This window comes from Etheostoma cragini, chromosome 10 (genome assembly GCF_013103735.1).
Source record: "Etheostoma cragini isolate CJK2018 chromosome 10, CSU_Ecrag_1.0, whole genome shotgun sequence".
Classification (NCBI taxonomy): domain Eukaryota; kingdom Metazoa; phylum Chordata; class Actinopteri; order Perciformes; family Percidae; genus Etheostoma; species Etheostoma cragini.
The window spans coordinates 5938185-5951437 of record NC_048416.1 but is presented as its reverse complement, the minus strand read 5'-3'; the positions used below and the strand labels follow the sequence as shown (position 1 = coordinate 5951437).

The 13253-nt window shown below is 42.2% G+C and overlaps 1 protein-coding gene and 1 long non-coding RNA gene across 2 annotated transcripts; one reads left to right on the top strand and one right to left on the bottom strand.

Moving 5' to 3' along the window:
* Window positions 1-413: 413 nt before the first annotated feature.
* Window positions 414-4105, bottom strand: LOC117951413. The gene is made up of 3 exons (XR_004658178.1): window positions 3858-4105; window positions 2882-2948; window positions 414-2651 (listed from the first exon to the last, which is right to left on the bottom strand). It is a non-coding gene; the product is annotated as an uncharacterized LOC117951413 (long non-coding RNA).
* On the top strand, window positions 3547-10337 carry slitrk4 (SLIT and NTRK-like family, member 4). The gene is made up of 3 exons (XM_034883050.1): window positions 3547-4899; window positions 5793-8463; window positions 8527-10337. The coding sequence occupies exon 2, from the start codon at window positions 5835-5837 to the stop codon at window positions 8424-8426; it is 2592 nt and encodes an 863-aa protein (XP_034738941.1). The 5' UTR covers window positions 3547-4899; window positions 5793-5834; the 3' UTR covers window positions 8427-8463; window positions 8527-10337.
* The last annotated feature ends 2916 nt before the right edge of the window (window positions 10338-13253 follow it).

The window sequence follows — 13253 nt, the reverse complement described above, 5'->3', positions numbered from 1 at the left end:
TGACCAGCCACGCTGAGGCTTTACTCAATCTGCAATGGAAAACGGAAGTATAATGGGCCGAGGCGGGCCGAGGCAAGCCGAGGCAAGCTGTTACCAGCAGTGGAAAAACGCCATAACGTTACATACACTCACATGTTTGTTGATCAACACCATAATTAATGATAAGTACATATTGTATGTGCATCTTTACTACTAAAGAGCACTGTACCTGCATTATCTAGTATTAAATACTTGATTTAGGTTTAATCAAAGCATATTTTATGACACTAAAGAAATATAGATTAAAGATTTCAGCATTTTTAGAGACTTCTTATTTCTCTCAAATGGATTTCCACAGCTGCGGTCAAAAGATGCTGCTTAGAGAGATTTAAGAAAAAACTAAATGTTGGAAGAAATAAGAAAGAAAAAAAAAGGAGAGGAAAATCTTAACTTTCACAAGTGTATTATGAGATAAATGACTTTCAATTTGTTCTATAAAAGAGAAATAAATTGGACTTTTTTGCTAATACCACATTGGCATCAATAGGAGTTTTACATCTGTGCTGCTGCTGACAAACAGCTGGATTGGAACAATAGAAGGTGTCTGTGATCCACACAGGCCTAAGCACACTGCTGAAAAACCCGCAAAACATTATTAAGGGGATGAAACAGAGTGAACAGGCCACGCCTGAGCAGCACGACATATCTGTCATATGAATGCAGTGCAGTTATTCTTGTGACCAGATGGGGGCGACGCATCAAACACAAAATTCTTCAGTACAGGAGATATTTCCAGCAGTCACAGTGGCTGTAAGGGACAGAACAAAAGCAAATGAGTAATGCGACACATGAATCCCTTTAAACACATAATAAAACGCTTTATTTTAATCCAACAAATGGGATTAGAGCACATGAGATTCAAGGTTTTTCCAGCATTTGGACACAAGAAGCAGTGTCCCAGCCACATGGCCAGACTACCAACGACAGCTGATACGGAAGAAGAGGCTTTGCCAACTGTCTGGCTCATTCTCTCGTAGGCTTGCTTCTCTCAGGCCACTCACAGCCAGTATAGGAACACGTCCAAGACTGTCAAATATCAGCACGGTCACACACACACACACACACAAACACTCTTGCAGTCCCACGTACTGTATTAACCCACAAACACTGGAGAGTCTTATGTTGGAATGCTTGATTTTCACCTGTACTGCAGGTGAAGAATGCAGTTTGCATTAATTGCTGTGAGTAAATCAATTAATCTATCAAGAGAATGGGCTTTTTATTTCATACAGGCTTTACAATAAATTATATTAGAAGTCTGCCAGATTCAGCTAAATGAGGAATAATTTAGACTGAATGCTCTATCAAGACAATTTATAAAATCATCATAAATACATTTACAATTCACTAATCAGACATTACTGTTATCTTTTGTATACTCCTTCGTGCAATGGATTATTGTCTGCCACAATATGTCTGCCAAACAGGAAATGAATACAATTAACATTTAAAGATGAACATTACATTAAATTATGCAACGGAAAAACCTGTTAATAATATGACATATTGCTTTTCACAACAATATGCTTCATACCATTTCTGGCATGTTATGATTATGCATGAAACATTTTTGAAACATGACAGAGCAGTAGTTTATAAAAAGAATAGCTTGACAAAACAATTCCAACCTAATGTCTGCTCACTTACTTCTTCCATTGTGGTTGAAAGCGCCAGACAAATGGTGGAAAGTCGATGTTAAATTGGGATTGTTTTCTGAAATATTACTATTATTAATATTACTATACAACAAGCAAAAGAAAGCACATTATATGCATATTAACGCATGTACTGTAGAACCTGTGATGGACCAAACTTCATTGAAAAATGTGCTGAAAATAATTCTCCCTTGCATTTATTTGTTGATTGGCACTGCACAATAATATCTTTCAAGTTATTGATTACCAGATAAATTAGGCAAAGATTGCTTCCCAAAGTAAGTACTGCAACTGGGACATCAAATGTTTTTCCTGCTGACTCATTTGCTATGTCATTTAAAAATTAACAGAAGATGAACATGAGGTAAAAGAACTGACTCTGTGTTGGTGGTTTGCATCAGCAGTCAAATATTCAAAATCAAAATATACAGGAAAAGATGTGATTGACGTGCCAATAGTGTATGTGTGTGTGTGTGCTGTAGTTGTACAGAATTAACCAAATTATGACTGTAATCAATAGCCTACCTGTAAACATTTTATTTAGAAATCATATAGAGGTTAATCCCACCTCCACACAACTTTTAGCTTGTCCTAGTGATGACCAAATGAAGCTTTGTGAAGCTTTGTGAACCTTTTTCTTTATTTTCTGAGCCCACTAGATGGCACTCTAGGATTTAAGAAAAAGGCTCTAGGAATGGCAATTCAGTTTGCTTAACCCCTTTGTTGAACAGAGAGCACCATCCTGTGGGCTCAGAAAATAAAGAAAGTAGTTAACAAAGATTCATGAAGCTTTATTTGGCCATCACTATTTCGAAAAGGTTGGAAAAAAAAGTGTAGATAAAATCTTTCTTCACCGCTGGATCATCAGTGCTGGGGCTGGGCTGCAGGTGAAACCCAAACTTCCCATCTTCCCTTTCTCCAGCCTGGATTCCTTTGTGCGTCACTTGGCTCAGTCACCTGTTGCAAGAGGAAACCAGAGGTGAAGCTTCCGGCGAGGCCGACCACTGTCAGGTTTCAGGTCCGACTCCCTTTTCTCCCATGGGCTGTATGGACCAGAGCATGGGCACAAGGCCACGCTGCCGCTCTAAACTCAACCCAGGACTCCATCTCACATGAATAAATAAATAAACAGACATACATATGGATAGGCAGATAAATAGATAGATAGAAGCAGGGGCTGTAGCCACCTTAAGGCGCTCATGTACTCCTCTCCAACGCTCCATCCCCCTCCTCTCTGTTCAGATTACTTCTCTCCTGCAAAACACACATAAAGAGAAATGTGAACAGCCTATGCCTCTGATTGACAGATTTCCCACCTCCTTCTCCTTTTCCCCCCTCTTGCAGCCCGTCTGACTGCAGCACTCTTGAATAATAACCACCTTTCCTCTCTCTCTCTCTCGCTCTCTCTCTCTCTCTCTCGCTCTTCCCCTTCTATTTAAAATGCCGCTCACACGGTGGGCTGGCTTACCGATTTTAAGCAAACACACACTCACTCTCTCTCTCTCTTTCTCTTTCTCTTTCTCCAATCGGACAGTCCAATGCGACGATTTGGCAGTTTTATTAACCCCCCCCCCCACACAAACCTTCTTTTTATCAGCTTTGATCTTGATCCCCTTTAGAGGTTACACATAAAGGGTTAAACAGGTAAGAGGTGTTACGTAAACATTTCCAAATAAATAATTACAAAATCAAAATGAAGTGTGTCAGAAATACAACCATTAAGGTATGCGCGCAAAATAAGGATCTGTTTCATGGTCCAAAGTTTTTATTATAATTGTCGGTCGATGTGAGACCCCCCCCTCTCTCTCTCGCACCTCCCTTCCTCCGCCTCCCTCTCTCTCTCCACGTCTCTGCATTCTCCTCTCTGAGTCGTGTGGGAAGCTGCTCAGTGAATGCGGCTGCAGAAGAAGCCAGCATACTTATGCGCCTGACACGGATACTGTTCTGTCTTGCAGGAGAAGGGGGGAACACAAGCCTACTTCCCTCTCTTTTAACTTCCTCCATTCCCCCGGGCTGGATATAATTTAAAAATCCTTACATTTCCTCTCCAAGTTTATTTTGATGACATTCTCTGTGGACCGACGGATGCGCGGAGTTTCCAGCTCCTCACTTGCACCGCAGTTGACTAAAGGCTGAATAACTGCATTATTCATTTTTACGCACCGGTTTCTGTTGTCCTGACTTGTCTCTCTTGTTTCTCTCTTTGTGCTTGTCCGCTTTTTTCATCCGGGAGAGGATCTTCGATATCGCCATATTCCGTCCTTTAAAAAAAGAAAAGAAACATTCCCTCTCGTTGGATTTAGCCTGAAATAAGCATTTCTTCTGCCTGCAAGTAAACAGACCGCTAAAAAACAAACAATGTTTTGCAAGGAGTAAGAACAATTACCTGGGTTTATGCTGCCCCAATGGACTTTAATATACTGATACAAATAACCTGATGGGAGCGTTTTGGCTGCCTATGCTATCTGAAGCATTATCCCTGTGCGCAACTTCACTCGAAACAAACGAGAATTTAGTCATCGGATCGTTGGGGGTTGCTGAGCCGAGTTAAATCCAGACGTACAGTGTTGGCCATCCTCTCTCCCGCCTTGTTTGCGCTTCTCTTTGGCTCACCCTCCTTTTCCAGTTTCCTCCTTCATAAACGCTCCAAGAATGACAGACTTATTTCACCGCATCACCGACCGCCTTGCGCCTTTTTTCACGCCTTGGAGTCGCCGGACGCGCTGTCAAGATCTCTGAAAACTGTCTGCCTCTCCCTTTCTCTCTCTCTCTTTCTGTCTTTCCCTATCTATCTTTCCCCTCATTTCTAACCGTCTTTCTCTATTTTTGCAACCAAATGAATGCACTCCCATGGAGGTAGTACAACCACCTTGGGGACCGAACAACCAGAGGGGTGATTTTTTCAAGCAAGAGGAGCCCGTCAGCAAGAGACGCATCGGGTGAAATCTGAGCTCAACCCCATCCCCCCCCTCCCTCCCTCCTTTCTCTCCATCTCCAGCGCACCCCCACCAGTTTGCTCGGGTCGTGTTGATATACAGTAGCCTTCATGGGGATATAGGGGCTGGAGAAACCTTGTTGCGCCCCTACAACTGCCTGCGTTCTACTTCAGCTTCAGAGGACTGTTTGCGCACGTCTCCATCCATGTCTCACCATTGCTGCCCCGTGTCTCCAGAGGGAGCCGCATTCATTAGCACCTCAGCTTTGGGTAAGTCCAATTTGTGTTTGAAATTTCATCCGTGTTCATTTAGAATGACCTGGATTTGAAAATTCTAGATTCGAGGACCTTTTTTTCTCGGTGTCAAATGTGGAAAAATAAAAGGTTCTCTGTTTGATACTCAAACCCTCTCAATATGTCAGCAATGGGCACAATCCCAAATCTTCCTCTCTCTCTCACAGTTGCTTTCCTAAATAACCTGAATGCCTGCTTAGTGGTGGTGGTGCGGCTAATGCTGGCTTCAAATGAGACCCCCATGAAAAAGAGAAGTGCAGCCGTTTGACTTTGATTATGATAAATCTGCTGAGAGGTGAAGAATACAGCCATGCTAGAGAGAGACACTTTCCAAGACAATGCTTCATGCCTTGAATGTCAGAATTAAATGCATAGATGGGCAGCAGCTCCCGGGTTTGAGTCATTTCCAGAGCATATGGTACTTTCCTGCAGTATAAAATAATCTGCATCAAACATTTGTGGTGTCCAATGAATCATTGTGCCAAAGCGCAATCATTAGAAAAGTGCACAATTGGCATGGACATATGTTTATATATTTTTAAATAAACCATATACATTTACATTAAAAGGTAATATTACCATATCTGATAAGGATTTCATATTTAAAAAAAATATTGTATTAAATGTTGTAATTTGTATATTATAATTTCAGTATAAACAATATCAAATATGGATTTTCTTTATGGATATGCTTTGCTTTCTGTGTGTGTGTGTGTGTGTGTGTGTTTGTGTGTGTGTGTGTGTGTGTGTGTGTGTGTCATGCGTCCCTGGGTTGTTTGCGCGTATGTGCGCCTGTATGGGTGTGTGTGTGTGTGTGTGTGTGTTTGTGTGTGTGTCTGTGCATGCACCTGTCTTTTTTCTCTCCAAAGGTTACTAAATGGTTTTCTGGAGGAGGATTTCTAACCGCCGAGATGCTGCTCTTACTCCTGCTGGCAGCCTTTTCTTCCTCCATCTCCGGCTCCCTCTCCTCCTCCCTCTCCTCCCCCTCCATGTCGGATAGACCTCAGATGGCAGACCCGTCCACCTCGGATTTGATGGCCGAGACCTGCAGTGCCTGCTCCTGCATGTCAGTGGAAAACGTGCTGTATGCCAACTGCGAAAAGATCACTGTCTATCGACCCACGCAGCTCATCCCGCCGGCCTCCTCCCTATACCACCTGAACTTCCAGAACAACTTCTTAATCGTACTGTACCCTAACTCATTCCTCAACTTCACCCACGCCGTGTCACTGCAGCTGGGGAACAATAAACTGCAGAACATTGAAGGTGGAGCGTTCATGGGGATGAGCGCGTTGAAACAACTGCACCTGAACAATAATGAATTAAAGGTGCTGCGAGCAGACACTTTCCAAGGGATGGAAAACTTGGAATACCTTCAGGCTGACTACAATTTGATAAAATACATCGAAAAGGGAGCATTTAACAAACTGCACAGGTTAAAAGTGCTCATCTTGAATGATAATCTCATACAGGCACTTCCTGACAACATATTTCGCTTTGCGTCGCTTACACACCTGGATATAAGGGGGAACAGGATCCAGAGGCTTCCTTATTTGGGGGTTCTCGAGCATATCGGGCGCATTGTAGAACTGCAGCTGGATGACAACCCCTGGAACTGTACCTGTGATTTAGCACCTCTCAAGGCGTGGCTTGAAAACATGCCCTATAATATTTTTATTGGCGAGGCCATATGTGAAACACCAAGTGATTTGTACGGGAGACTCCTGAAAGAAACTAACAAGCAGGAGCTTTGTCCCATGGGAACAGGAAGTGACTTTGATGTAAGAATGCCACCCTCACCGCCTGATAATGGGCAGTCACCCTCCAAAATGTCCCCAACCACTCTGGCTCCCATGGCCACCAAAGCGCCAAAGACCACTGACTCATCTAAGATTTACGGTAATGGTATTGTGGCTGGTTTACCCCCTTTTGGAAGAAATAGACAGATTGTTTCGTTCCAGACACGGACCCCTCCATTGCTGTGTCCGCAGCCCTGCAGCTGTAAAGCCCACCCCTCTGACTTTGGCATCAGCGTCAGCTGTCAAGAGAGGAATATTAAAAATTTAGTTGATCTCCTTCCCAAACCCCCAAATGCCAAGAAACTTCACCTAAGTGGAAATTACATCCGTGATATAAGCCCGGCTGATTTCCAAGGCTTTGAAGGCTTAGATTTGCTACATCTTGGCAGCAACCAAATTGTCACGGTCCAAAAAGGTGTGTTTTCTAACCTAACTAACCTGAGAAGGCTGTATTTGAATGGAAACCAGCTTGAACAGTTACACCCAGAAATGTTTTTGGGCCTCACAAACTTACAGTACCTATATCTGGAATACAATGCCATAAAAGAAATTTTAGCGGGTACATTTGACTCCATGCCGAACCTACAACTCCTGTATCTCAACAACAATGTTCTGCGAAGTCTCCCTGCCTATGTGTTTGCGGGTGCCTCTTTAGCCAGACTGAATCTAAAAAACAACCACTTCATGACCCTACCAGTGAGTGGTGTCTTGGACCAGCTGCAATCATTGACCCAGATAGACCTCGAAGGGAACCCATGGGAGTGTTCCTGCGATCTTGTCGCCCTCAAACTCTGGCTGGAGAAGCTAAGTGATGGAGTGGCTGCCAAAGAGGTAAAATGTGCCTCCCCTGTGCAGTTCTCCAACATTGAGCTGCGCCTCTTGAAAAATGAGATCCTGTGTCCAAAGCTTATCGCGAGGCCGCCGTTTATTCTCACTAGCGCAGCGCCTGTTTTGACCTCACTGTCGCCTGCCGGAGTTGGAAAAGCACCGCCCGGAGGGCCTGTGCCTCTCTCCATCATGATCCTCAGCATCCTTGTAGTGCTGATCCTCACTGTGTTTGTGGCCTTCTGCCTGCTAGTCTTTGTCCTGAGGCGAAATAAAAAACCAGTAGGGAGGCAGGAGGGGCTTGGGAATCAGGAGTGTGGCTCCATGTCATTGCAGCTCCGCCGACGCAGTCACAAATCAGGCAAAAAAGGCTCCATCCCGGGAGACGACTTGGGAGGCGAGACATTCATCCCCCAGACAATTGAGCACATTGGCAAAAGCCACACCTGCGGGATTGGACGTTCCTCAGACATGGACGCTGGGTTCAAGTTTGCAGACTCACAGAAGCAGAAGATTATCCTCCGGAACAGTGCCGACAAGGATAAAGACTCGCTTTCCACCCTGGAGCGCAACAAACGCCTCAGCACCATCGACGAACTCGAGGAGTTCCTCCCCCACCGAGAGCCCAGCATGTTCATCCAGAACTTCCTGGACAGCAAAAGAGATTTCAACAGTATAGGGATGAGCGGGTACGAAATCCGTTACCCTGAGAAAACGCTGGATAAAAAGATGAAGAAGTCGTCGCTGATAGGCGGGAACCACAGTAAGATCGTGGTAGAGCAGAGAAAAAGTGAGTATTACGAGCTGAAAGCCAAGCTCCAAGGAACGCCTGATTACCTGCAGGTGCTCGAGGAGCAGACTGCGCTGAGTAAAATGTAGGGATTGTTGCATTTGATTTAGTTCATTGATGACACACATACAGGCAGTTAGACCGCCAAACACATCTGCCTTTCTCTGGTTCGTTTCCCCCCCTAGCCACACACACACACACACACACACACACACACACACACACACAAACACACACACAACACACACACACACACACACACACACGCACACCATTAAATCCCCCAGAGCTCTTGCTTTCTGTCTTCATCTCCCTTTCTTTCTGTAGCCACACATGCAACCTCACAAACACACACACCCTTACACACACACTCCCACATACAGCAAAAAAGTGCCTTCTGGAAATCCTTAATGACCAATGCAGAGATGGACAAAATGGCTCCACACTACAAAAGCTATTACTAGAATCAGCGTGGATCTATTTCACAGTAAAAGACCTTTTGGATTATCCATGCCACTACATGTATGAGTCCCACATATATACCACAGGACACCCTAAAAAGCAACAAGACAGTCATAGTATTTTTTTTGTTGTTGCTGCTATTAAAATGGGTATCTATCTTCTTATTTTTGTTGTTCTTGTTGCTCTTTTACCTCCTCCTTTTGTTTTTCCAACCAAATCAAAGGGTGTTGAAAACTTGAGAATATACCTTGCCGTCTTCAACCCTAATTTAAAAAAAAACAAAAAAATAGAGAGAGAAAAGTTTGGTTGTTGTTCTTTTGCTCTGGAAAGTAAATCATTGCTTCTGGGATGAGAGTAACAGAGTTGGTGACACAGTGGATGCTACTTTGCGTTTTGATTTTTGTATTTGCGGGGATATCTGTTTGTTCTTGGGGATGCCTCTGGAGTCAGCTGCAGACTTTCTGCCACCATGTCTGGATTACACACCAGTAGCCGTACACCTGCTCTTTGCAGGCAGGCTAAGCCGCTCCTGTTTAGGCACTGCAAAACTCTTTTTGGAGGAATGATTTCCATGACTTGTTCTCTTTGTGTAAGGAGCCATGTTAAATATAGTGTCTTCTGAATGGAGTTGTGTTTCTCTTAACTGTATGTTTTGGGTGAAATATAACGGCACATACACTGTCAGAGGACGTTGTTTCTGAAAAATGAAGAACAAAAAAACCCAAGGATAAATTACAAAGCTGCTTGCCATGTAAGCGTAACCTGGAATTTATTTTGTAAGTCTTACATTATTTGTATCTGTGGGACTGGTTTGTAAATTACAAGAAAGGACAAACATCTACATACACACACAGACACACACACACAGACACACACACACACACACACACACACACACACACTTTGTACGACGAAGCATCATCATCAAGAGACTACAAGCCAGAATTGTCAAACCGCTAGTATAATTCAATCGGTGATCCACCTCCCCTTGTCAGCTCTCAATTCGTAGTAAAAGAAATTTAACAAGATAGTTAATTTATTTTTCTATGCAGGATTATTTAAAGAGTTATTGGTATTATTTAAAAAAAAAAGAATAATACACAAAGAGCGGAGAGGAATTGATGCATCAGAGCTAATTCAGGCCACTATAAGTTACTGTTGAGTCAATTGAGGGGGTTTCTTGTTTCTCTCGGTTTGCTGAAGAACTGGACCCGCTGGACGACGGGTTGTGAAATGTGATCTGTGATGTTTCCTTTTTTTACTTTGTCGCACGACATGCCGAGGCCTGATAGAAGTTTGTGAAGTTTCAAGCAGTTTCCTTATTCTTATATCTCCCACATTATCTTGTAAAAGGTTTCTTATTAACATTATGCAACCAAAATAAATGTGCATTAAACTTGATATGGTTCCAAAGTTGTTGGGATGGGAGTGGAGACATTTTGCAGGACGAGTAAAAGGCTACAAATTGTAGCTCTAAAAATTGTTAGATCGGGGCAGAATCATATCATAAAAACACAATGTGCAATATTAGTAAAAAACATGCTCGTTCATGATGGCTTCAAATAATTTTGTTTAATTTATTCAGTTTGAGGTTATATTGTCAAGACAGGTTCTATTTCTAAATTCTTTTTCTCTATCTGGTCCTTATTTAAAAAGTATTGTTACGTTGAAATTATGAGTGTTTATTGACATTACAATGAATAGAATGTATCTTGGAAAGTATATTAAATACAATTTTCTATCAGTCATAAATCTCCTGTATATTGGTTAATTTTCTCTTGTATAATCATGTTAAAATCAAGGTATTAAAATCAGCACCTATTTGCACTGTGTCCCCCTATTTCTTTTAGTTAACACCCTCTTAGCATTCTGCTTTACTTTGAGAAAAAAGAAGGGGAAAAACCATCCACTGGCACTGCCAAACTCTTTTACCCTGCTTAGTTATTTCCCCCAGAACAAGTTGGATTGTGTGACAGCTCAGTGTTGAAAAGACTGCAGCTCAAGTGACAGGATGTTGAACTTTGTTTTGCTCATGTACAAACACTGGCTACCCTTTAGACATCATATGTTTGCGTTGAGTTAAAGGAAACTGGTTGTGGAAACAAGGAAACTGGTGCTTATTACATTTAATTTCATTAAATAATTTGTGTTTGGCAAAAGTTCAGAACCACGTCTGATGTGTTGGTGTACACTTCACCATCTTTGGTTTTCCTTTGTTGTTTTTTGAAGCTAAAGTTTTACTTGAAGCAATATTATCATGCCATACTAAACATTTGAAACCATAATTTAAACACCGGCTTGGTGCTGTTTTTGTTGTGGTTCACATCTCGTTGTTATGGTCTAGAAATCAGATTTTAAAGATGTGATATATATAATTAATTCAGCTATGTACATTTGCCTCAGTATGTTCTTTTTGTTAATGTCTTTCTCTCTGTTGTTTCCACATCTATACATCCCAAATGTGCTTTTGAAGTTTTTTATTGGTTTGGCACAGGCCTTATTGTCTAGCAGGTATCTTTGCTCCATCTGTTTTTAGTCACCTTTCAAACATTCATGCCTGTTCCATTTTAAGGTTAAAAAATTCAGATTTACTTTTCCAACCTATCGGGCTTTTGGGAAACCAAGTAGCAGAAAGCATGACTCATCCAGACGCCAGAGAATTGTCCTCATTAATTATTAATACCCTTGGCAGTTATGAACTAAAAAAGGGATGTGGGGGTGGGGGTTATGAATCTTATACGTCCGCCCCAATCCTGCCTCTCTCCTCCCAATCTTTCCTTCTTTTTCTCTGTCACATTTTCGAAATATCAGTGGGATACAAAAAAAAAAGATTCAAATTGGCTGGAAAAGTGTCTTTTCAGCCCAACGTTTTACTGCAGTGACTTGGCGCCGGTGCAGGGTTCTGTTCCTGGAAGCTCCAGGGGTCCTCCAGGGGCTACCATGGCATCCCTAGAAATTTGAGAAATATTTTGTTTTCACTGTAATTTAACTCACTAAACATACGTATGCATACATACTGCTACTGTGATCACCTCACCTGCTGCAGACACAGTAATGCCATGCCTTTCTGACTCCTAACTGATATATTCGTGGGTGAAATGCTCGTCTATTGGGGGGAGGGTAGCAGGCGCTATGATTAAAAAGTGGCCACAAGGGGTGCTGTGAGCTAAGAACACAGCAGAGAGTGGTGATCTAGTATGACTGGACTGGAGGAACATTACTGTTCTCTGGCGGTGTTTGCTTTAAAAAGAAAGAGAGAGAGAGAAAAAGAAAATCATTTACATTAATTATATTTGTAGTTTTGTCTTAACATTGCCTCCTTTTTAAGGCATTGAACATTTCCAAGGATGTATAAAAGGCTTTTTGATGATTTTCCCAAACTCTACAAACTGAATTCTTTTCTGTTTTGCACTGCATGCAAGTACATCTAACTCAGTTTTTCATCAGTTGTCACTTCTGGATTCTTTTTTTCTGTTTTGGTGCTGTTGTCACACAGCGGTGGTTTCCAACCTTGGGCCCAACCACAGGGTTGGGAGATAAATCTGAGCGGTTGGGAGATTATTAACATAATAGGAAAGCAGAAGACAACATAAACATCACATCATACACAACATTAAGTTTATCTTGTTAACTGGATAATTGCATCATTTCATTATGTTGTGTCTACAGGCTCTTAACCCTCCTGTTGTCCTCGGGTCAAAGTTGACCCATTTTTCAAAAAGATTCAGAAATTTGTTTTCTATTTAACTTCTCTGAGAGCACGGTTCCGCAAACGGTACGAGTTTTTCCACAACGTGTTTTTATGAATTGTTTTTTATGAATTGCAAGCATTAAATCGTCACCAACACGGTCATGCGGCACATCATTAGAAACCTTAAAGTCTTGTGATTCAATCAAGCCCCCGCACAAAGGATAAGGTGACTTACAGCGGTTATAATCATGTTATGAAGTTAAGAAACACTGCACCGTTTCTGTCTAAATCGAGCGTGCATCCCTACCTTTGTCCTCGTGTCTTTATCCACAGCGGTGAAAGATATTCATAAACGTTGATTTCCTAAATCGCAAACACTCCAAGGAATTAGAATATCCAAGCCTTGTAGTTTCGACGTTCAGAAATCTAGAGAGTGCATCATTTCTCGGTTTCTATAGCTTGTAACTTTTTCCCTGTGCGGGGTAAAACGAAGACACACCATTACAATCTGTGGCTTCTACAGATGGCAATGAACCTTGTTCCCAGCCAATAGCATCAGTCTATCAAGAGATACTCTCAAGCTAAGCCAATGATATCGCACAGTCGCCATTGGGCCCACCTGGGAAAGATTGGCAGTGGAGCCCACGAATTAGAAGAGAAGGTCATAAAACTGGCATCCCTGTGCAGCCAATAAGAAGACGAGTTGATTGATACCAAACATGGCCAACAAAAACTATACCTTTGCTCTTTTACAGCTGTCTGA

Bases quoted from the DNA above. Each gene is read 5' to 3' on its own strand.
- slitrk4 (XM_034883050.1), top strand. From the start codon at position 5,835: ATGCTGCTCTTACTCCTGCTGGCAGCCTTTTCTTCCTCCATCTCCGGC.